The sequence below is a fragment of the Xenopus tropicalis genome, chromosome 4 (genome assembly GCF_000004195.4).
Source record: "Xenopus tropicalis strain Nigerian chromosome 4, UCB_Xtro_10.0, whole genome shotgun sequence".
Lineage (NCBI taxonomy): Eukaryota > Metazoa > Chordata > Amphibia > Anura > Pipidae > Xenopus > Xenopus tropicalis.
The window spans coordinates 2,901,565-2,924,044 of record NC_030680.2 but is presented as its reverse complement, the minus strand read 5'-3'; the positions used below and the strand labels follow the sequence as shown (position 1 = coordinate 2,924,044).

At 38.8% G+C, this 22,480-nt stretch overlaps 1 protein-coding gene across 4 annotated transcripts in view; it reads right to left on the bottom strand.

Moving 5' to 3' along the window:
* Nucleotides 1–9,721: 9,721 nt before the first annotated feature.
* sox6 (SRY-box 6) overlaps nucleotides 9,722–22,480 on the bottom strand; it is a 327,769-nt gene continuing 315,010 nt past the window's right edge. For 3 of the 4 annotated variants that reach the window (XM_031899826.1, XM_031899825.1, XM_031899827.1), the window contains 3 exons: nucleotides 19,305–19,478; nucleotides 14,427–14,643; nucleotides 9,722–13,137 (listed from right to left, as the gene is read on the bottom strand). In XM_031899826.1, the coding sequence (XP_031755686.1) occupies nucleotides 12,834–13,137; nucleotides 14,427–14,643; nucleotides 19,305–19,478 (695 nt within the window). In that variant the 3' untranslated portion in view covers nucleotides 9,722–12,833. 4 annotated transcript variants of the gene reach the window in all.

The window sequence follows — 22,480 nt, the reverse complement described above, 5'->3', positions numbered from 1 at the left end:
TGAGATTAACTTCCCCTTGAAAGTGTTTGAAATAGAAAACAATGATGGGATTAACTTCCCCTTGAAAGTGGGTAAAAAAGGAAACAATGATGGGATTAACTTCCCCTTGAAAGTGGGTAAAAAAGGAAACAATGATGGGATTAACTTCCCCTTGAAAGTGTGTGAAATAGAAAACAATGATGGGATTAATTTCCCCTTGAAAGTGGGTAAAAAAGGAAACAATGATGGGATTAACTTCCCCTTGAAAGTGTGTGAAACAGAAAACAATGATGGGATTAACTTCCCCTTGAAAGTGGGTAAAAAGAGGAAACAATGATGGGATTAACTTCCCCTTGAAAGTGTGTGAAATAGGAAACAATGATGGGATTAACTTCCCCTTGAAACTGGGTGAAATAGGAAACAATGATGGGATTAACTTCCCCTTGAAAGTGTGTGAAATAGGAAACAATGATGGGATTAACTTCCCCTTGAAACTGTGAAATAAAAAACAATGATGGGATTAACTTCCCCTTGAAAGTGTGTGAAATACAAAACAATGATGGGATTAACTTCCCCTTGAAACTGTGAAATAGAAAACAATGATGGGATTAACTTCCCCTTGAAAGTGGGCAAAAAAAGGAAACAATGATGGGATTAACTTCCCCTTGAAAGTGTGTGAAACAGAAAACAATGATGGGATTAACTTCCCCTTGAAAGTGTGTGAAATAGGAAACAATGATGGGATTAACTTCCCCTTGAAAGTGTGTGAAATAAAAAACAATGATGGGATTAACTTTCCCTTGAAAGTGTGTGAAATAAAAAACAATGATGGGATTAACTTTCCCTTGAAAGTGTGTGAAATAAAAAACAATGATGGGATTAACTTCCCCTTGAAAGTGTGTGAAATACAAAACAATGATGGGATTAACTTCCCCTTGAAACTGTGAAATAGAAAACAATGATGGGATTAACTTCCCCTTGAAAGTGGGCAAAAAAAGGAAACAATGATGGGATTAACTTCCCCTTGAAAGTGTGTGAAACAGAAAACAATGATGGGATTAACTTCCCCTTGAAAGTGGGCAAAAAAAGGAAACAATGATGGGATTAACTTCCCCTTGAAAGTGTGTGAAATACAAAACAATGATGGGATTAACTTCCCCTTGAAAGTGGGCAAAAAAAGGAAACAATGATGGGATTAACTTCCCCTTGAAAGTGTGTGAAATACAAAACAATGATGGGATTAACTTCCCCTTGAAACTGTGAAATAGAAAACAATGATGGGATTAACTTCCCCTTGAAACTGTGAAATAGAAAACAATGATGGGATTAACTTCCCCTTGAAAGTGGGCAAAAAAAGGAAACAATGATGGGATTAACTTCCCCTTGAAAGTGTGTAAAATAGAAAACAATGATGGGATTAACTTCCCCTTGAAAGTGTGTGAAATACAAAACTATGATGGGATTAACTTCCCCTTGAAACTGTGAAATAGAAAACAATGATGGGATTAACTTCCCCTTGAAACTGTGAAATAGAAAACAATGATGGGATTAACTTCCCCTTGAAAGTGTGTGAAATAGAAAACAATGATGGGATTAACTTCCCCTTGAAAGTGTGTGAAATACAAAACAATGATGGGATTAACTTCCCCTTGAAACTGTGAAATAGAAAACAATGATGGGATTAACTTCCCCTTGAAAGTGTGTGAAATAGAAAACAATGATGGGATTAACTTCCCCTTGAAAGTGTGTGAAATAGAAAACAATGATGGGATTAACTTCCCCTTGAAAGTGTGTGAAATAGGAAATAATGATGGGATTAACTTCCCCTTGAAAGTGTGTGAAATAGAAAACAATGATGGGATTAACTTCCCCTTGAAAGTGTGTGAAATAGAAAACAATGATGGGATTAACTTCCCCTTGAAAGTGGGCAAAAAAAGGAAACAATGATGGGATTAACTTCCCCTTGAAAGTGGGCAAAAAAAGGAAACAATGATGGGATTAACTTCCCCTTGAAAGTGGGCAAAAAAAGGAAACAATAATGGGATTAACTTCCCCTTGAAAGTGGGCAAAAAAAGGAAACAATGATGGGATTAACTTCCCCTTGAAAGTGGGCAAAAAAAGGAAACAATAATGGGATTACCCTTGAACCCCCTCTCTCCTGAGTTCACTACTCAGAACTTGTGTCCAAATACTGAACCCAAACTATTGGTTAAGATCCAATAATGATCTACTCAGGGCCTTTTTTTGACTCCTATTGGTTAGGGAGAGGGGCTAAAGGGAGCCAACGGGTCCTTCTCAAATGGAAGACAAGAACAGAGACCTTCTTAAAGGGAAACTAAACCCTGCGGCACAGCGCGGCTCAACCCCAGAGTAATGTAACATATAATGAAGGGTGAGGCATGCTGGGAGCTGTAGTCCAGCAACATCAGGGTTGTATTCTTAAAGCAATATTGCCCAATAAAACTTTCCCAGCTCTCTAGGGCCCGCATTGGCAGCATTGAAATGCAAAAGAATCCCCCAATGAGAATCCCAGCTGATGTGAGTAAATCCGGCTCCCTGTTCTCTGTTCCTGCAATTGGAGTTGGGAGCAATAAGCACAGTTTCCCAGCACTGAACAAGTCTGTCCCTTTATCCCCATGTCTGATTCCTGTGCCATATAATGAGGGGAGAAAATGCCATCATTATCTCTATATGTAAGGTACCAGCAAGGGGCCTGACACAGGGAATCAGCATTCTCATTGGTCACTTCTTCTGCATCTATAATGAAGTTTTCAGTCAGTAGAATTCTCATTGGTGAATTGGTTTCCATGTGTAATTAGGTTTTTCATCAACTTCTATAGAGAGCTAGGGGGCGCAGTGGGGCAGCTTTACAGTTGGGTTTAGTGACTTTTGACAAGACCATAGCAGGAGGGGCTAAATGAACAGAATGGGAGGAGTTTATTATGGGGGGGTTGAAACAAAGTCTTATGGGAAGGAAAGTGAAAGTATTTGGGCTGAATTCACAGTAATCAGGGCGGTTCCCAGCCATGCAAATGGGAAGTCGTTATTGGGCAGTAATTAGTGTTGGGCAGAACTACATTTCCCTCCAGTGAAAAAAAACAAAAAGACCCAAACGCACAAATTTCATAAATCAAAATGAATCTTTAATTTGTAAGTGTCAACAGCAGTACAAAAGATGGAGCGATGGAACTGATCAAGGGCATAAAGGACAGTCTGATAGCCACGCCCCTAAGAAATAGCCCCTCCCCCATATTTGTATATTCTGTACTGAACTAACATTGTATGTTACACACACGATATGCAAATCACCTTGAGCAAGGGATTGTGGGTACTGCAATGGTGCCCACCCACATGCAAGACAAGAACCCACCTGCATGCACCGCAATGGGGGCCCAGCTATTCAAATTTGAATTCAAGTGTATTGAATTTCTCAAAAATTTTGGTAAAATTAAGGGAACCAAAATACTATTATTCCATTTATTTTGACAAAATTTGAATTCAAATTTATCATTTTTTATGGAATTTTCTCTAACGATAATAAATACCGTAGGATGGTTTAAAAAACTTGTGGAAACAGCTTGAAAGTTGGTAATAGACGCGCCTATTGAAAAATATCAGAGCTCGGCAGGTTGCTGAAGTTTTTAACCCATTTTACTACTGAAAATGTTGAAAATTCAAAAAAATCTGAATTCAAATTTGTAATTTTTGATGGGATTTTTTCTGGGACAGTTTAAAAAACTTCCATTAAACTGATAAATCTCAAAAATTCAAAAACACTTGAATTCAAATTTGTAATTTTTGATGGGTAAGGTTAATAAATACTGTAGGATGGTTTAAAAAAAACTTTTGGAATAAAATAGCGTGAAAGTTGATAATAGATGTGCCCAGAGCTTTGCAGGTTGCTGAATTTTTATATCCAAGTTTTTTTTGACCATTTTTACAATTGATAAATCTTGAAAATTCTAAAAAACTTGAATTCAAATTTGAAATTTTGGATGGGATTCTCTCTAATGATAATAAACACTATAGGATGATTTAAAAAAAACTCATGGCATAAAATAGCTTGAAAGTTGATAATAGACACGCCCATTGAAAAATATCAGAGCTCGGCAGGTTGCTGAATTTTTATATCCAAGATTTTTCTAACTATTTTTACTACTGATAAATCTTGAAATTTTTTAAGAATTTATATTTAAATTGTAATTTTTGGTGGTATTTTCCCTAACAATAAAAAAATATGCCCCATACTCTAGGATGTTTTTTTTTTTTATCATTAGAGAAAATCCCATCTAAAATGACAAATTTGAATTCAAGTTTTTTAGCATTTTTGAGATTTATCAATGGTTAAAAAAAACTTGGATATAAAATTTCAGCAACCTGCCGAGCTCTGGCGCGTTTATTATCAACTTTCACGCTATTTTATTTCACAAGTTTTTTTGAAACCATCCTACGGTATTTATTATCGTTAGAGAAAATCCCAAGGATGGTTTAAAAAACTTCCATTCCACTGATAAATCTCGAAAATTAAAAAAAACTTACATTCAAATTTGCAATTTTTGATGGGATTTTCCCTAATGATAATAAATACCATAGGATGGTTTCAAAAAAACTTGTGAAATAAAATAGCGTGAAAGTTGATAATAAACGCGCCAGAGCTCGGCAGGTTGCTGAAATTTTATATCCAAGTTTTTTTTTAACCATTGATAAATTTCAAAAATGCTAAAAAACTTGAATTCAAATTTGTCGTTTTAGATGGGATTTTCTCTAATGATAAAAACTACACCCCCATGCCGTAGGATGGTTTAAAAAACTTCCATTCCACTGATAAATCTTGAAAATTTGGAAAAACTTGAATTCAAATTTCTAATTTTTCATGGGATTCTCTCTAACCATAATAAATACTATAGGATGGTTTAAAAAAAACTTGTGGAATAAAATAGCCTGAAAGTTGATAATAGACGCGGCCATTGAAAGATATCAGAGCTCAGCAGGTTGCTGAATTTTTATATCCAATTTTTTTTAACCATTTTTACCGTTGATAGCTCTCGAAAATAAAAAAAAAACTTGAATCCAAATTTGTCATTTTTTATGAGATTTTTTCTAAGGATAATATATTAAAAAAAACTTCCATTCCAATAATAAATCTCAAAAATTCAAAAAAAACTTGAATTCAAATTTGTAAATTTTTTTTGGGGGGGGGGATTTTCTCTAACTATAATAAATACTGTAGGATGGTTTCAAAAACACTTGTGGAATAAAATAGCATGAAAGTTGATAATAGACGCAGCCATTGAAAGATATCAGAGCTCAGCAGGTTGCTGAATTTTTATATCCAATTTTTTTTAACCATTTTTACAGTTGATAGCTCTCAAAATAAAAAAAAAACTTGAATCCAAATTTGTCATTTTTTATGAGATTTTTTCTAAGGATAATATATTAAAAAAAACTTCCATTCCGCTAATAAATCTCGAAAATTCAAAAAAACTTGAATTTTTTTGGGGGGGGGATTTTCTCTAACTATAATAAATACTGTAGGATGGTTTCAAAAACACTTGTGGAATAAAATAGCATGAAAGTTGATAATAAACGTGCCCAGAGCTCAGCAGGTTGCTGAATTTTTATATCCAAGTTTTTTTTTTTAACCATTTTTACAATTGATAGATCTCAAAAATTCTAAAAACTTGAATTCAAATTTGTTATTTTTGATGAGATTTTCCCTAAGGATAATAAATACAACCCATACCGTAGTGCAAGTTTCCCCGCGTGTCTGTCAGTGTCGGCTCATTCCCACAAACGCCTAAAGCAGAGTTGGGAAAACCCCAATTTACCTCATGTCGATATCGCGCAGCGCGATGAAAAGAAAAATGACAATTTTTTTTTTTTTAATTTCCGCTCAGATTTATTGAATCTTTATCCTTAGCAGACAGGTAACTGTATCGGTGGAACAGTGCAAGGGACACGTGATGGCAACTTTTAAGTTCAGTTAAAAACTATACACCGGACTGTACAAGATTTGTTTGTTTTTTTTTTCCGATAAACTATTTACATTTTCAGACTTTAAAACATATTCAAAGCAGCAATAAACACGTTTCGGTTTTTTTTTTTGTTTTTTTTTTTGCCCAAACGGTGGCCGTGGGCTCCAGCATCGTACAGATCAATTTCTACTATACAAAATGTAATTTTTTTTGTTTTTGAAAATTTGAGCTTAAATTTTGAGGGCGGGGATCTCCTTCCCGCGTCTCTGAGTTTGACCCACTTGTTTGTCAGCGAATTCAAAAATAAAATTTAAAAAAAACAAAACATTCTGCAACAAGACGATCTGGGTTGTCTCAACTGCCCCAAACAAGTCGACACTTTAGCAAAAAGCAGCTGCATCTCAGTCCAGCAATGTCAGTGAATTGTGCTGATTAAATTAACACAAAGTACAAATTCACACTTTACATCACATTTAAAAAAAAAAAAAAAAAATTACAATGTCATCGGGGGAGGGGTTACAGTAAAGGGTAAGTAGTAACAGCTTTAAGCTTGTCGTTGGGTATTCTCGTATATGACAATACAATAATGAAATCGCATGAATGCAAAGCGTCGGTTTATTCCGCAGGCGACAACGACAACAACGAAAAAATTCGATTTTTATACTTAATGAAAAAAAAAAAAGCATAAGACAAAATAAAGAGACAACATACGAGGCCATTAGAGCGCTCTGCAATGTGCAGCATAAAAACTTAGATATTTGCACCTTCCCAGACTCAAGAGCACCACAAGGATTCACGGCTCTCAGTCTAAACACAAAGCCGATTTTTTTGCATCTTCCGAATTTACCATCGCAACATCAATTAAAACATTGTGTAGTTTAACAAGCTCAGCAGTCAAATAACACACATTTGACCATAAAAATATTACATTGGGAGGGGAGGTCTATAAAAAAAAAAAAGTCTCTGACAGTTGAGTATAAAACCCCCCCCAAAAACATAAAAACAATATAAAGCAAAGATCCGGGAGAAACATAAGAACTGAAATGTAACAAGTGCTTTGTAAACTGAGGCCACTGATATTTGTCTGAATCAAGAGAAGACGTGTGTTAGAGTCCCTGTTTGGGTTATGGTTTAACAAGAAGCACCAATGGCCTCTTTTATTCACATTCTAATCATAGTTGTCCTTTAAACCCTTTCAATGTTGGAGGTTACAAAATGGCCTCCTCCAGCATCAAAATGGTTCAATATTTGAACCCAACACTGAAAAATGAAGGAAGGAAAGAAGGAAAGAAAGAGAGGTAGGAAGGAAGGAAAGGGAGGAAGGATAGGGAGGAAGGAAGGAGAGGGAAGGAAGGAAGGGAGAAAGGAAGGGAGGGAGGAGAAGGAAGGAAGGAGAGGGAGGGAAGAAAAGGAAGTAAGGATGGAAGGGAGGAGGAAGGAAGGGAGAAAGGAAGGGAGGGAAGGAGGAAAAGTAAGGAAAGGGAGGGAGGAGAGGGAAGGAAGGGAGAAAGGAAGGGAGGGAGGGAGGAAAAGGAAGAAGGAAGGAGAGGGAGGGAGGAAAAGGAAGTAAGGGTGAAAGTGAGGAGAAAGGGAGGAGAGGGAAGAAGGAAGGGAGGAAGGAGAAGGAAGGAAGGAGAAGGAGGAAGGAAGGGAGGAAGAGAAGAAAGAAGGAGAGCGAGGAAGGAAGGAAGGAAGGAAGGAGAGGGAGGAAGAAAGGGAGGAAGGAGAAGAAAGGAAGGAGAGAGGAAGGAAGAAAGGAAGGAAGGGAAGAAAGGAAGGAAACGGAAGGATGGAAGGGAGGAAGGAAGGAGAGGGAAGAAAGAAGCAAGGAAGGAAAGGGAGGGAGGAAGGAAGGAAAGAAGAGAGGGAGGGAGGGAAGGAAACTTAATTGAGGGAGGGAAAGGAAAGGAAGGAACGAAAAGTAAGGAAGGTAGGAAGGAAAGAAAGGAGGAAGGTACCGTAACGACACAATAAGACAGAGAAGAATTCGGAGACACGAGCAGCTCAGGGAAATGTTCGCTACAAACTTCCAACCTCCCTTTACATTTTTTTCATAAATTAAGTGAAAGTACCGTCTGAAAGGGAACCAAGTGGTTTCAGTAAAGCATGAAGTCATCGTTGTTATTTTTTATTCAATTTAATGCAATTTTATACAATTATTTTAGATTGAATCTAAAACTTTTCATTGAATAACTTTCCAATTTCATTTTAGTTTTAGATTTAATATTTCAAAAAATGAAATGGAAAACGTAACAATTTGACATTATAAGTTTGAGATTCCATTTTAAAATTGAAATTCTAAATTCATTTCAATTTTGCTTTAGGTTCAACTTCAACGATAAAATGGAAAATGTAACAATTCTACAATTAGTTTATCGAATCGTTTTCCAGTTTCATTTGAGTATTTAGAGTTTATTTAATTTGTAAATGAAATGTAAAAATGTCATAATTTTTACAGTTTAATTTGTAAACGAAATGTAAAAATGTCATAATTTTTACAGTTTCATCTGTTTACATGAGTTTGAATATTAAATATTTGATTCAAAATGTTCTGTTAAGGAACCCGGTGCCGTTGTTCAAAGTCCTTTCTAAACCCCAGGACGGTGTTCGGGAGAAATACAATGACATCCCACTGTAAACGTGTATTTTTGGGAGAAAATTCAAGTTTAATGAACAAAAAAATAATAATTTGTGAAATTTTTTGCGAAAATCTAACTATTATTGCCCGGAATTTTCTCAGAGAGGCTCGGTTCCCTTTGAATTCAATATTTTAAGACAAAACAAGGTCAAAATATTTTTGGGAGATGGATGCGATGCGACCATTTCCCTGAACAACATTTTCTCTCGTTTACGGTAACTTCCAACGTACTGGAAACAAAAATATACATCAATAGAAGCTTTAAGACTACGATGAAACAACCAATGATATATTGCGATCCTATCCAGCGTGATTATTACAGTGATTGTGCAGGTTGATTGTACCGTAAACACAGTAAGTGCAGACATTTTTGAATACTTTCGACCCTACTGTTCCTGCAAGATGCAAAGGTTCGCGTCGTGACGACGCGAAGGGACGTTACACTTTATGGCAATGCCGTTAACACTGGTGGAAGAGAGGTTTTTGGCAGCGAGTGCAAAGAAACATTGTCGTGCCGAATACAGAGGAAGCAAACGCACCCCCGTGGGACGGATTATAGCCCCGAAGCAGTTGGGGGTGGTGGGGGGCGGGGGTACCTGAAACATCTACATTAGGTTCAGTGTCTTCTCTTCTTAATTATGGACCAATATATTCTACTAAAGAAGCAATAAGCAAATATATAAGTTACTGTATACTCAGACAAGTATGAATGAAAAATAAAAATCTATTTCCTATGTTACATTTACACAATTAAAAACAATCTAAGAAATGAGATGTGTCAGCTCGTGACTTTGTTCTACGCTCCAATCGGCAACGGCGCGGCCTTTGATTGTCGCTAAATACTCGTAGTTTAGAGCCTGCGCCGGCTAATAAATAGATTCCGCCCGTTAATAACATTATTCTTCGACTATTATTTTGTCCCGTCGGCTCCGGTTACAGCGCAGAATCGGCCGCCCATTTCAGATACATCGATGACGTATTTTAATGGATTGGTGGTTGGAGCTCAAACAAAGGATTTTTAAAAACACAAAATTTTTGCATAAATAAATGAGATAAAAATACACAAAGAAACGACTCCGATCTGACAACTTGCCCCACACAAGTCCAAACACGACACTTTTTTTTTTTGTTTCATTTCGTTTTCTCGTACAACAGTTTCACATTAGTCAGAAGTGATAAAAAATACCATTTATATCCAGTGCTCGAAACACTTCGAGAGACAGCGGCTGCGGCTGCGAGAGTTTCTGAACTACAAGTAAAATCAAGTTTCACTATGAAAGAAAAGTCCTTTTGTTCTTTTCCAGCCTCCGTGAAATATTTTCCTTTCCTTTTTTTTTTTTTTCTCCCCCAATGGTCACAGGGAAGGGAAAAAAAAAAAATCAACTGTAGGAATTGTGCAGAAAAGTCATTAAATCACGGACGCCGGAGAAATGTTTTAACACACTACGAAACGTTGAATTTTAAATACATTGAAATTGGATTTAAAATTGATAGTTAATACTTTTTTTGGTGGAAATTAAATATAGGGGGTCGAACGGGAGCCTGAAATTTCAGATTTGATCGTTTTCCCCCAAAATCCTAAGGTGCGTGCAATATACCCAACGTGAAGATCTGCCTCTTGAACCTGCACCCCTGAATGATCACGTGGCGGCCATTTTACCAACCATCTCATCTCTATGGTCTTGACCTTGTCTTGATAGAGCACAAAGTCAACCCTTGTTTCTCAATGTGTGAAATTTTCTCCATTGCTATGAAATAGTTTTTTTTTTAAGAAATATCCTCTTAACCCCGTCTATCACATGATAACTGTAACAAATGTGGCATGGGGGGGCATCCAAGGTCTAGGCCAGTGGTTCTCAACCTTCCTAATCCCGCAACCCTTTAATACAGTTCCTCATGTTGTGGTGACCCCCAATCATAAAATTATTCCAGAAGTATGTGTTTTCCAATGGTCTTAGGCGACCCCTGTGAAAAGGTTGTTCGACCCCCCAAAGGGACCAGGTTGAGAACCGCTGGTCTAGGCAGAAAAGTTTGGGGTAATTTGCTACATACAAATCCCTTCCACTTCCAGCAATGGGACATCAGACTCTGGATACCTATAGGGGGAGGCAAGATGATTGTTGACTAGCCTTCTGCTGAACTACATATCCCAGATCACCCCACCAGATCTTGGGCAAAGACATACAGTCTATGGTGACCATTAGAGAAATTAAATTCTAGGCCAAGTGCCTCCATTAGAAGCAACATTAAGACTTCTAAAACCCCAATCAATTCATTTAGAGACATGACTCTATACACCCCATGTTATACCCAGTAAATCAAGTTTTGGCACATTCTTAACCTGTTTTTTTGGCTTCTACTTATTCAGCATTTTCCCGATCCTTCACACAATGGAGAAAACCATTTTAACACTGCCGGGGGTTTGTTTAGAGGCCGGAGCCAGTAGAGAAGTTACACATCGGCCTGAGGACAAGCCTCAACATCAACACACCTCTACTTTATGTAGCCCTTGGTTCCAGAGTTTGATGGATAAAACCCACATGAATTTCTATTCACCTGAAAAATGCCGAATGTGTAAAAACGACTTTCAGTCCAACGAGCGACGAGGCTTCTGCTGCTACTCAACTTAAATGAAGGGGCTCACTAGGTCGACCCATAGAGTGAGTGTAACTGGATGTGTGTGCAACAGAATTCCCCAAGTTTATGTCTCTATGAATGGACTCTTTTGACCTACAATGTTCCAATCTTCTGCAGATCATGCAGGGGCCTAAAACATGGTGGTGGTTCCTCAGACTTTTCCCATAGAATTTATTAAGGGATGTCGAACGCCTCTTTAAGTGTGGTAGATGACTACCACCAAAAAAGGCAGATCTTGTCTCTTTTGAACACATGCTTCATGAAGGGCGATGTTGGTGACCATACGTCCCCAGGGCAGGACCTCAATTGTGTCAGGGGCCCTATTTCAGTCCCCCAGATCTAAAATGGCTGCTCTTTTGAAGGTTTCTGAGGCTTTGATCTGTAATGCAATTGCCCAAATGAGTCTAGAACCCAGATGTAAATCTACCCTACAACATCCATAATCCCCATCACTTCTGTGCAGGTTCTAAGTTGAATTTTACATTGGAAACACCTAAAAGGCTGAAGGACCACAGACTTCATTCGTATATAATAAATATTTTCCAATTCAAAGAAACTGAACCCAAAAATATTTTCCTTGGGGGCGCGCTGTGATGCTACATTTGTAGGCAACCAATTGATGTTGGCCGGTTCTAGTGATGGGTTAAGGGGTTTGAAACAAGGAAGGATTTCAAATGGATCATGCATCTGGACCCTTGGCATTCTGGAATGAACAACATTGAATTAAGGGGGTAAATGGGTTAAGACTGAATGCAAAGGGGCAACAAATCACCAAATGGTGCAACTTGTTATCTGTTAGTTGCGCTGACTTGTCCCCACATTTCCCACTTCGACACGAATCCTCAAAAACACACAAATTGTTTCTACAGATTCCTGCATATTTCTTTTTCAACGTTCCCCGCGGAAAAGATTTTGTTGTGGGAATTCAAGAGGCGTCAGACTCCGCCTTGGGCACGCCCACTTCCTGGTCTCGGGCGAGTCTTTCCCTTAAGACGTCAGATGCTCGGGTTTAACAACAGTGAAATGTTTGGCACATTAAAAAGTTTCAACGCACGGTCGTCGAGGGGGGGCCGGTCGGGAGACGCCCTGCACGTTTCGTTTTTTTACGGTTTCCGTGCAGTGGCGTTATGTTTCACAATGTGTACAAATCTAATCTTCTAATGAAATTCATCATAAAAACACATTCACAACCCGTTGGCTGGCACAGCATACCTGAGTGAGACTGAATAACCCCCATCTTTAAAAAAACAAAACCAAAAAATTGTAACTTAACGTCCTACCAGCATTCAAAAGAAGGAAAACACGCTAAAAACGTAAGACTTAGAAGACAGCTATGGGATTTGTTTGAGTTTTCAAGTCCTGGCGTCCTGATTTTTTTGTTTTTTTTATGTCTTCACTTAAATTTTTGAAAAAAAAAAAAAAAAGCAAGTTTGAGAAAAAAAAACTATGGTGCGTCAGACCGTCTCACACACGGAGAAATATTTAAGACCATTTTGCTGATGGAACTGGGGAAGCCACAGATGCATGCAGGCTTTTTTAAGAACTCCAAGAAAGTCAAGAGTTAATTTTTTTTTTTTCCGCTTTGAGTGTCCGTTACTGGTTCCTCAGTTGGCACTAACAGCCTCGTTGGCTTCGTTGTCGCTACTATAGTCCGATTTGGGATCGTCCTCAAAGTCATCGTACATTTCCATTTCATCTTCTCCGTTCATCAGGTCGTTGCCGCCGAGGCTCCCACTGTCCAGCTTCATGCCGTATGTGCTCTGTATGACGGGGATGCTGGGCTCGGGGCTGGCCGACGTGCTGGAGCAGTCTGAGGTCATCTGAGGTGATGGTGTCGTTGTTGCCATGGAAATGGTGCCGGGATACACGACCCCGGTCGGTGTGCTGATTGGTATCTGAGGCTGTTGCCTAAAATAGTGGGGAGGAAAAAAAAAAAAGTTGTAATCAGCCGTATCCATCATGGTGTCTGTAGGGTCAAGTCAATCAACGCTATGAATGGGTGGCCAACTGACCCTCCATGGGGAGAAAATGAGGGATTCTCCCAAATCCACGCTCCTGGACGAAGCGAATCCAAATCCATACAGCCACGTGACTTTTTGTCACATAAATCTTTCGTGAAAATTCGTGAAATCCAAATTTGCATATGCAAATTAAGAAAATGAAGGCCTAAAAGGATGTAGTGCTCTTTAGGCCTTCCTTATCTTAATTTGAATATGCAAATTCGGATTCGGTATTCAGCCAAATCTTTCACGAAGGATTCGGCCGAGTCTGAAAAGAGTGGATTCGGTGCATCCCTAGAGAAAATACTTCACTTTTATGGGCTTATTTATCAATTTTCGAGTTTGTGAATTCGAGTTTGTTTTTGTAAATCGAAAAAACTCAGATATCGAATGGGAAACTCAAATAAACTCGACTCTACTATGACTATGACTCCCTTTGACTTCTATAGAAACTCACAAGCTTTCAGATGGCGGATTTTTACATTCGAGTTTTTGGACTTAATAAATACCAGACATTTGCGTTTTCAATGGTCGAGTTTGACTTTTTTTCTCCATTGCACAAAACTCGAATTCGAGACAGAAAGTCAAATTCGACCATTGATAAATCACCCCCTTAGTACATGGACTTAAATGTGGTACATTTTTGTTTTTCAAAATTTTTGCAGGGTGCACATCTTTCTACAGATCTAATCACCTATAGCAACGAATGAGGGGGCACATGATTAAAAAAAATAAAAATCTTATTGGTTGCTATGTGTTACTGTCTCTGGGCAACTCTGTGCTTTTTATTACATAAGGGGGGAAGATTGCACAAGAACTAAGTCTTGCGTCCCTCCCTGTTGAGGAATAAAAGAGAGATTTAAGACAAATGAGACAATTCAGAAGTTAATATGATGTAAAGATTATTTAGTTTGACCCAAACCCAATCTCCGATTCTATAACTCGATCACAAGAGCAACGAGTTCCCTTCTATTTCTTGCTCTGAAACTTTATCTACACTATCGTCCCTCCTTTACATCTTCTGCTTTTCTTTATCGTTCTCTCTTCATGAACTGTCTCTTTTTTCATTTTATGTTCCATGAAACTACGTAGGGGGTGGAAGTCCATCACCTTCATTTCTGATGTGGCAATGACTTTTGAGAACCTTGAAAGACAAATGAATCAATAGAAACCAAAAAAAACCCTGTGTTTTCTTACCCAACAGTAAAGAACTGCCTCATCTCCTGCCTTCGAGACCTCATCAACTGCTTGTACTCTCCAATGCGGAGCTTTTTGCCATCGACAATACAGGTACGTTTCGGCCGAGGTTTGTATTTGTAGTTAGGGTATTTCTCGAGGTGGATCTTGCTTAGTCGAGCTTGTTCTTCATAGTATGGTTGCTTCTCCTGGTTTGACATGGCTTTCCAACGAGAACCTGCATTGGTAGAGAGATAAGTACGTTAGTAAGCTGGGGGGGGCCTTGGAAATATTACACACGATGCTTCAGACAACGTCTGGGACTGCAGAGTAATAGATACGATGTAGGTAACAATAAGAGATAAAGGATAATGAAGGCTGATACCATTGGCTTATTGAGCAGCTACGCAGTTGGCCAATAAAAAGCATCATTGAACTTCATTTCCCTGCGTTTTTTGATGGCTATCACGGAGCACCCCTTCTACGACTAAATACGAGTTTCTCTAGTCTAACAAATACCACTGGCCTTCCCTGTGAATCCAGCCAAGATACTCTCCATTTTTATTCTTCTTTAAGAAGAAGGTGAGCGAGTCTAGCTAGAGAGGCCAACGAAATGATTATGGATATTAGTGCGTTTTACCAAATGGGGGGGAACGCCGATCCTTCAGAAAGAATTATTTTAATGAATTCTCTTTGTTTCGATGCTAAATATTGAGACATCCAAGGCTGAAACAATCCCGCTCCGTATTATATCCGATGCGATTCAGCAGGAATATAATAGCGACACTCGACCATCAATGGCTCTTGAAAGGAACTCTTGTTTACAAGCACTTCTTGAACGACCAAGGATAAGTCAGTCGCTTGCTCTCGATTCAGTGAGTGCGCGCTGCGTGGCTGAACTCTCTATAGAGACAACTGTATTGTGTATTATGTACAAACACGCACGGAAAGACAGATCTGACTCCTGCCTCAACAGTTATGCGGCACAAAGCCTGAAGGCTGAAAGAGACGGAGGGGAAAAGAACACTCAGCAACGCATATTGTTGTGCACAATATAACCGTAAACAGCGGCCATTGTTTGGGTCTCTTTCACTCGAGTTTATTGTACGACTCTTATATTTATTCTCCTTTCTGGTGGCGGTGGGACTTAGCGACTTGTCACTTATAAATGGCACTTGAAAATCATGAGAGGAAACAATGGATGGATATGGAGAAAGAAAGACTGAATAAACTCTCCTTGGTACTCGGAGCCCGACTACATTTATAACCAAGGTGCCAACGGGCGTTTGTGTTTACAGAAACAGCGACAATAGGCCAGAGTGAAAGGATCTTTAACCCCTTAGTTGCGAAGAATTTTCCATGAAAACGCTACAGTGATCATCATCTCATTATGCCGTTCGACTATTTTGTTTAGAGAAGGAATCATCACCTGGAACTCAGTAGGTTGCTCAGTCATAGGAGCCAGTAGGAACCAAATCAGGGGGTCAACACTGGAGACTCTCTTGAGTCAGCTGAATCCTCAACTTGGGCGAAAATCATCAGATCAAGAGGGTTTAGAGACCTTGGAGACTCAATAAATTGACTCAAATTATCTCTTGAGTCAGCTGAATCCTCAATTTGGGCGAAAATCATCAGATCAAGAGGGTTTAGAGACCTTGGAGACTCAATAAATTGGCTCAAATTATCTCTTTAGTCAGCTGAATCCTCAACTTGGGCTAAAATCATCATATCAAGAGGGTGTAGAGACCTGACCAACAAGCCTCACCTAGGTCTGCGTAACAAACCAACTGGAGCTCATTTATTCTATTTAAGGCTCTATCCCTCTCAATGTCCCTGTTCGATCTTCTCATTTCTTCCAATCCAAGTGTAAAGAGCCCTACCTTCATCATGTGTCAGTCCTGCCCCACCTATAGATTATCATTTTTTAAACTGAGGCATCTCTAGCCTCTCCTTGGTTTAATTCTATGACTTGTACAATGAAGGTCTTCCACCTTAGCAAATGTCATTTAGGAACGATCAAGCCACATGTCAGTGCACCCAAGAAGCACCTTTAATTTCAAAGAACCCACGGAGCGGTTTAGTCGCCCACCATAGATCTCTGCTGTCGCGGGCGACAAACTTCTCCGAAAAGGGTTTCCACTGGCAACAATAGGAGTCGCTGGTGGAAAACCCTTCCCATCAATTTGTTTTCCGATGTTGCCTGCAATGGGACTTTGGATTACTGAAGGGATACCAAGAGCTTTCCATCAGCGATTCCTATTGTTGCTGGTGGAACCCTTTTCGGAGCAGTTTGTTGGTTCTCCATGGGTTCTTACCGTAAAGTTTCAACAGTTGGGCACAGAGGATTCGTGTTTTAATTGCAGAAGATAAACTTATTTCCCTGAGAAGTTGAATGATTAATTGTATTTTCTTATCTAGAAGTTTTGTCTCAATCCTTATTTACTGTGTCCATATGATCCAACCAGCAAGCAAGGAGGCCATCAAACCTTCACCTCCCATACGGCAGCTATTTGGCAGGATGAGCCCAAATATTTCATCCAGAAATTATAAGGGCCACTAAAACCCATAAGTGACCCTACAAGGTATACTATGGCGGTGTAATATTATATATAATACGTTTCTAAGCAATGTCACATCCCGAAGTCTTGTCATCTGCACTAACGGCTACCAGGATACAGAAACGTCATTTCAAGTATTAAAATGCTGAAAGTAACACTCAATTATCATAACTTTGGCATATTTTGGCAAACACACTAATCCTTTCATTATACACATATTACTCAGCCCTGTCTGAGTGTATTAAGCATTACGACTTTCACTCGCCGAGTCATTTGAAAAGTACAGGAAAAACAGCTTTAGCGGTGGCATAAAGGAGTCCGAGTGGGGACTCACAGCTGCGGAACTAATGGGCCCTGTCCTACGGGGCCCGGGGTAAGTAAGCAACAGGGAAACAAGTCGGCTCATCTCCTATCATTTGTAACCAGTTCCCTAAACACTTCAGGAGGAGAAACATCATTGGGCAGGTGGGGAGGTGGGGAGGGAGGGAAAAAAGTCTTGTTTCTCATTTACGTTGAAAAAGATTCTGTTCAAAGAAATGTCAAAACCATAAATTAGGTTCCGACGCCTCCACATGTGGCCCCCAACTTGTCACATGAAATCACCAGCTGATCAGGCGAGAGACCTATCGCTTGGAGCCAACGCCCTAAAGTACAAGGAATCCGAGAATGTTTTTGATTACGATAATAGAATTCAGTTAAACATTAAAAAATATGACCAGTTTCAGCTATTTACACAACTCATTAGTTTGTTTCCCACCATTGATAATTTGAACATGGAGATTGTGTCTAATTTTTTATAAAAAAAATATTTAACATCAGTTTTGTGTTTTTAAAAAAATAAAAATTTAACACAAATTACAAGAAAATGACATCATCTGAAGGGTACAAAGCTGGTCACATAAATTACACAAGGGAATAATCATTTAGGGCCACAAATACTGTAATTCCTTGCAGATTAAGTATTATTATTAACTATTTAATTATATATTTAGTTATTATATTATTTGTAATTATAGATATTGTAGTCATTATTATAATCACAATATTATTATTATTATTATTAATATTGATAATAATGATAGTAATAATAATTTGATGTTAAAATAATGATAATATCAAAAATAATAGGAATAGTACAAATAATTAGAATACAAATACAATTATTATTATTGTATTATTATTAGAAGTAATAATAATAATAGTAGAAGCAGTAGTAGTAATAATAATAAAAAAAATAATAAAAAAAGAAATAATAATAATGAAGAAGAAGAAGAATGAAAATAATAATAATAATAATAAAGATTATTAAGAAGAAATATAAAATAATAAATAAAATAAAATAATATTAGGAAAATAATAATGAAGAAGAAGAAGAAAAATAATAGTAATAATAAGAAAATAATAAAAAAATAAAATAATAGGATAATAATAATAATAATAATAATAATAATAATAATAATAATAATAAGAAGAAGAAGAAGAAGAAGAAGAAGAAGAAGAAGAAGAAGAAGAAGAAGAAGAAGAAGAAGAAGAAGAAGAAGAAGAAGAAAATGAAAAAGAAAGAAAAAGAAGAAGAAAAATAAAATAATAATAATAAGATGAAAATAATAAAAAATAAAATTATAATATTAATAATGAAGAAGAAGAAGAAGAAGAAGAAGAAGAAGAAGAAGAAGAAGAAGAAGAAGAAGAAGAAGAAGAAGAAGAAGAAGAAGAAGAAGAAGAAGAAGAAGAAGAAGAAGAAGAAGAAGAAGAAGAAGAAAAAAAGAAAAAGAAAATAATAATAAGAAAATAAGAAAATAAGAAAATAATAAAAATACTATTATTATTATTAGTTGGTATTAATGATAATATGTTGAGATTATTAATAATAATAACAGTAATATCAATTATAATACATTAATACAAATATTTAGAATTGTAATACAATTAATAGCAATCAGATTATTATTTTATTTCTCTTGTTTATATTTCAGGAAAGTGAACTCCAATTTTCCCCAAGCGACTGTATTTCAGCCAATGACGCAGCGGCTCAGTAACAAACAAACCAATAGAAGAGAATAAAGAATCACAAACAAATTATTACACTTTATAATAAAAAAGGCAATTTCCCCCCCATTAAGGTCGGTAAATCAGACCGTTTATACGCAGCCCTGTAATCTGTGTGGGTCATTTCTCTTCCCGCTTCATTACACAAATTCTCACTGTAACATGAAATGTAAATTTTTGTTGCCTTCCGAACAGAAAGGAAAGTGTTGATTTAACACCGGGCGCCCGTGGGCAAACCGACCAATGTAGGGGAAGCATTGAGGGGGCGCCGGGGGCGGATCTCAGTACCCACCTAATATTTTGCTAATGTTGGAGTTGTGCATGTCGGGGAAAGCTTGGAGAATCTTCCTCCTCTCGTCCTTTGCCCAAACCATGAAAGCATTCATTGGTCGCTTGATATGAGGTTCACTGCTACTCCTACCCCGCGTGTCCCTGTACACTCGAGCCTCCACCACAGTGGCGCCACCTGTTGACCAAAATAAATATGGCTGTTAATTTGCAAAAGACCCACTCAGGGTTTCAAAGCAATGGGGCAAAATGTGAAAAGTTAAACATAAATCAGTCGGGGAAGAACTGGGATATCGGTACGGCCATTGAATGAAGGAAATTCTCTATAAGTTCTACTGAATGTCGTACATTTAGAAGCAAATCTGGGATCCTACCAGTTATTTCCCCCCCATTTTATTAGCTACGTGGTTCCTCCAGGGTATAAACGCTCCACCTTTTGTCTTCCACCTCAAATCTTCTTTATCACAAACTTTGAATGATTTTTGCTCCACCACAAACCTTTCTCAATACCCCTCTACCACAAACCATCTATTACTACTTCTCTGCCACTTCCGCAATATTTCTACTTGTTTAACCTCAAACCATTTGCTACTTCTGTCGCACTTCGATCTACTACTTTCCTTTGAAGGGCACCTGTCCCCCTGATATTGTTTCCCCCACCAGAGTAGCGGGCCAATAGAGTTGCACTCTGCTTGGGGGAAATAATAATGTTTTTTATAAACAAAATAGCCCCTGGCAGTGCTAGGCCACTCCCACCAGGAGGTCCCAGTGTGGGTGTCCATGTTGGGGCACATGCATATTCAGCGAATGCCACAACTCACTTGTTATGTGTATGATGATGGTGCGTTATGGGCATTATGAGCAAGCAGAGAGACTAACTCTATACAATATGGCCGCCCACATCATGAGCTCCCTCCCATTTCAGGTGGCCTAGGGCAGAGACTATTGTTTCTAAACACTATTGTTTCCCCTCAATAGAGTGTGGGCTCTATCAGCCTCCCTACTGATTACCTAAAAGTTCCCATACACAGTTAGATCAGCTCGCTTGGCGAGATCACCAAGCGAGCGGATCTTCCCCCGATATCCCCCTGGGGCCAAACGACCGGATTATGTAGGCGGCCATGGGGCAGTCGGTTCGGGGACCGCATCAACGAGCCAATGCGGCCCCCTATCCGACTGAATCTTTTAACCTGGCCGATCGATATCTGCCCAATTTCAGGACAGATATCGGTCGGCCACTCTGCTCGTTTCTGCCCCTACACGGGCAGATAAGCTGCCGAGTCGGTCCAAGGGACCGATATGGGCAGCTTCTATCGGCCCGTGTATGGGGGCCTTTAAACCATCAACTATAATCCTTAAGACATTTACATTTTCCTTTTCCACCTCAAACTCCATCATTTATCTTCACCAAGTGCCACCTACAGGTCTGATATATAATGTTTCCAAATGAAAACAATTTACGGCAGTTTTAACGAGCTGCTTATTGACTGGACAGTTGCCTGTAGGCACATTGCACGTTCTTCGATGGATATTGCACCAACCCTAACAGACCAACATAACCTCATAATATAAATATTGTACCATTTACAGTTTAGGGAGACTTCACAATTAGCAGCGAATCTATATTTTCTAGAAGAGCCAATACTATTAGGGCCTCTAATAAATACAGTCATTTCTTTTAACGGTCTCCCAAATGCATTAAAGCAGGCACTTTCCTTTCCGGAGATCTCGGAGATTTCGGCAGTTAGAGCCGAGGAGCCCTTGGAATAAGGCAGAAGTTTTTCTCAGCCATATGTGAATGAACATTAGATCCTCACTAAAGCCTTTTGTGGGCTTCGCTAATGTTTCTCATCTGAGTTTGAAGAGACCTAATGACTTTGCGGTGAGCTGATGCGTGCGGCTCGTGGCTTTGCAAAATGCAGGAAACCCGACTCCTCTCAAAAACGAACTTTTATTCCCTTCCAACGTCTCCCTCTTTGCAGATTTGCTGTCATAGCTCGGAGTTGACTTTTAAGTAAATTGTAAGTACTTTGGCTCGACGGAGTGAGTTTTTTTTTTTTTATCTTGATGAAACTATGTATGAAACGAGACTCTTTCTTCTCCTTCTTCTTCTTCGACACAAAAATGTCCTATAAATACTCTTGGAAAATATTCCAGCCCGCTTTAAAAATAGTGCTGCTTTTCCAAGGGCAGGGAATTTGAAGGCTTGTTGAGGTTTCGCCCATCGGCACAGTCACATCTTTGTCTTAGCACTTTCCTTTCAGAAGCTGCTCGTTCGGGTTTTTTTTTTTTTCCGACTGTCCATGGCAACTATAAATATTTAGCCTTTACAAGAATTGACAATCAGAAGTATTCTTTTCTAGACGGCGAAAATGCTAAGTCATTAACTCGGGGGATGATTGGATGAAAGCTAAAGAAAGAGCTGCTGGCCTCAGCGTAAAAAGAGTTGGGTCGCTCTACCTGACTGCGCCCTGTACCAATGCCAAGAACTACAACAACAGCCGTGTCCACTAAGCAGTTTTCGGGTGGCATATAAGTGGGGCATTCCCCAACTGGTAAAACACAAGGTGTGACTACCAAATAAAAATCCCTAGTAGGCTCTGGATTTGGATGGTCCTATCTCCCATCGTGACTCTACCAGGCAAGTTGGCCACAATGTCCCCAGACCAGTAAGGATGAGAATTTAATAGGTAAAAATCACATCCCCATCATCCTACAGTTCAGAAGCCATCGTCTGTCTCTCTTGCCTGCACACTCTAGAGCAAGGACCCCCAACCTTTTTTACCCATGAGCAACATTTCAATGAAAAAAAAGATGGGGAGCTCTGGATTTGGATGGTCCTATCTCCCATCGTGACTCTACCAGGCAAGTTGGCCACAATGTCCCCAGACCAGGATGAGAATTTAATAGGTAAAAACCACATCCCCATCATCCTACAATTCAGAAGCCATCGTCTGTCTCTCTTGCTCACACTCTCTAGAGCAGGGATCCCCAACCTTTTTTACCTATGAGCAACATTTCAATGAAAAAAAAGCTGGGGAGCTCTGGATTTGGATGGTCCTATGTCCCATCGTGACTCTACCAGACAAGTTGGCCACAATATCCCCAGACCAGTAATGATGAGAATTGAATAGGAAAAAATCACATTCCCATCATCCTACAATTCAGAAGCCATGGTCT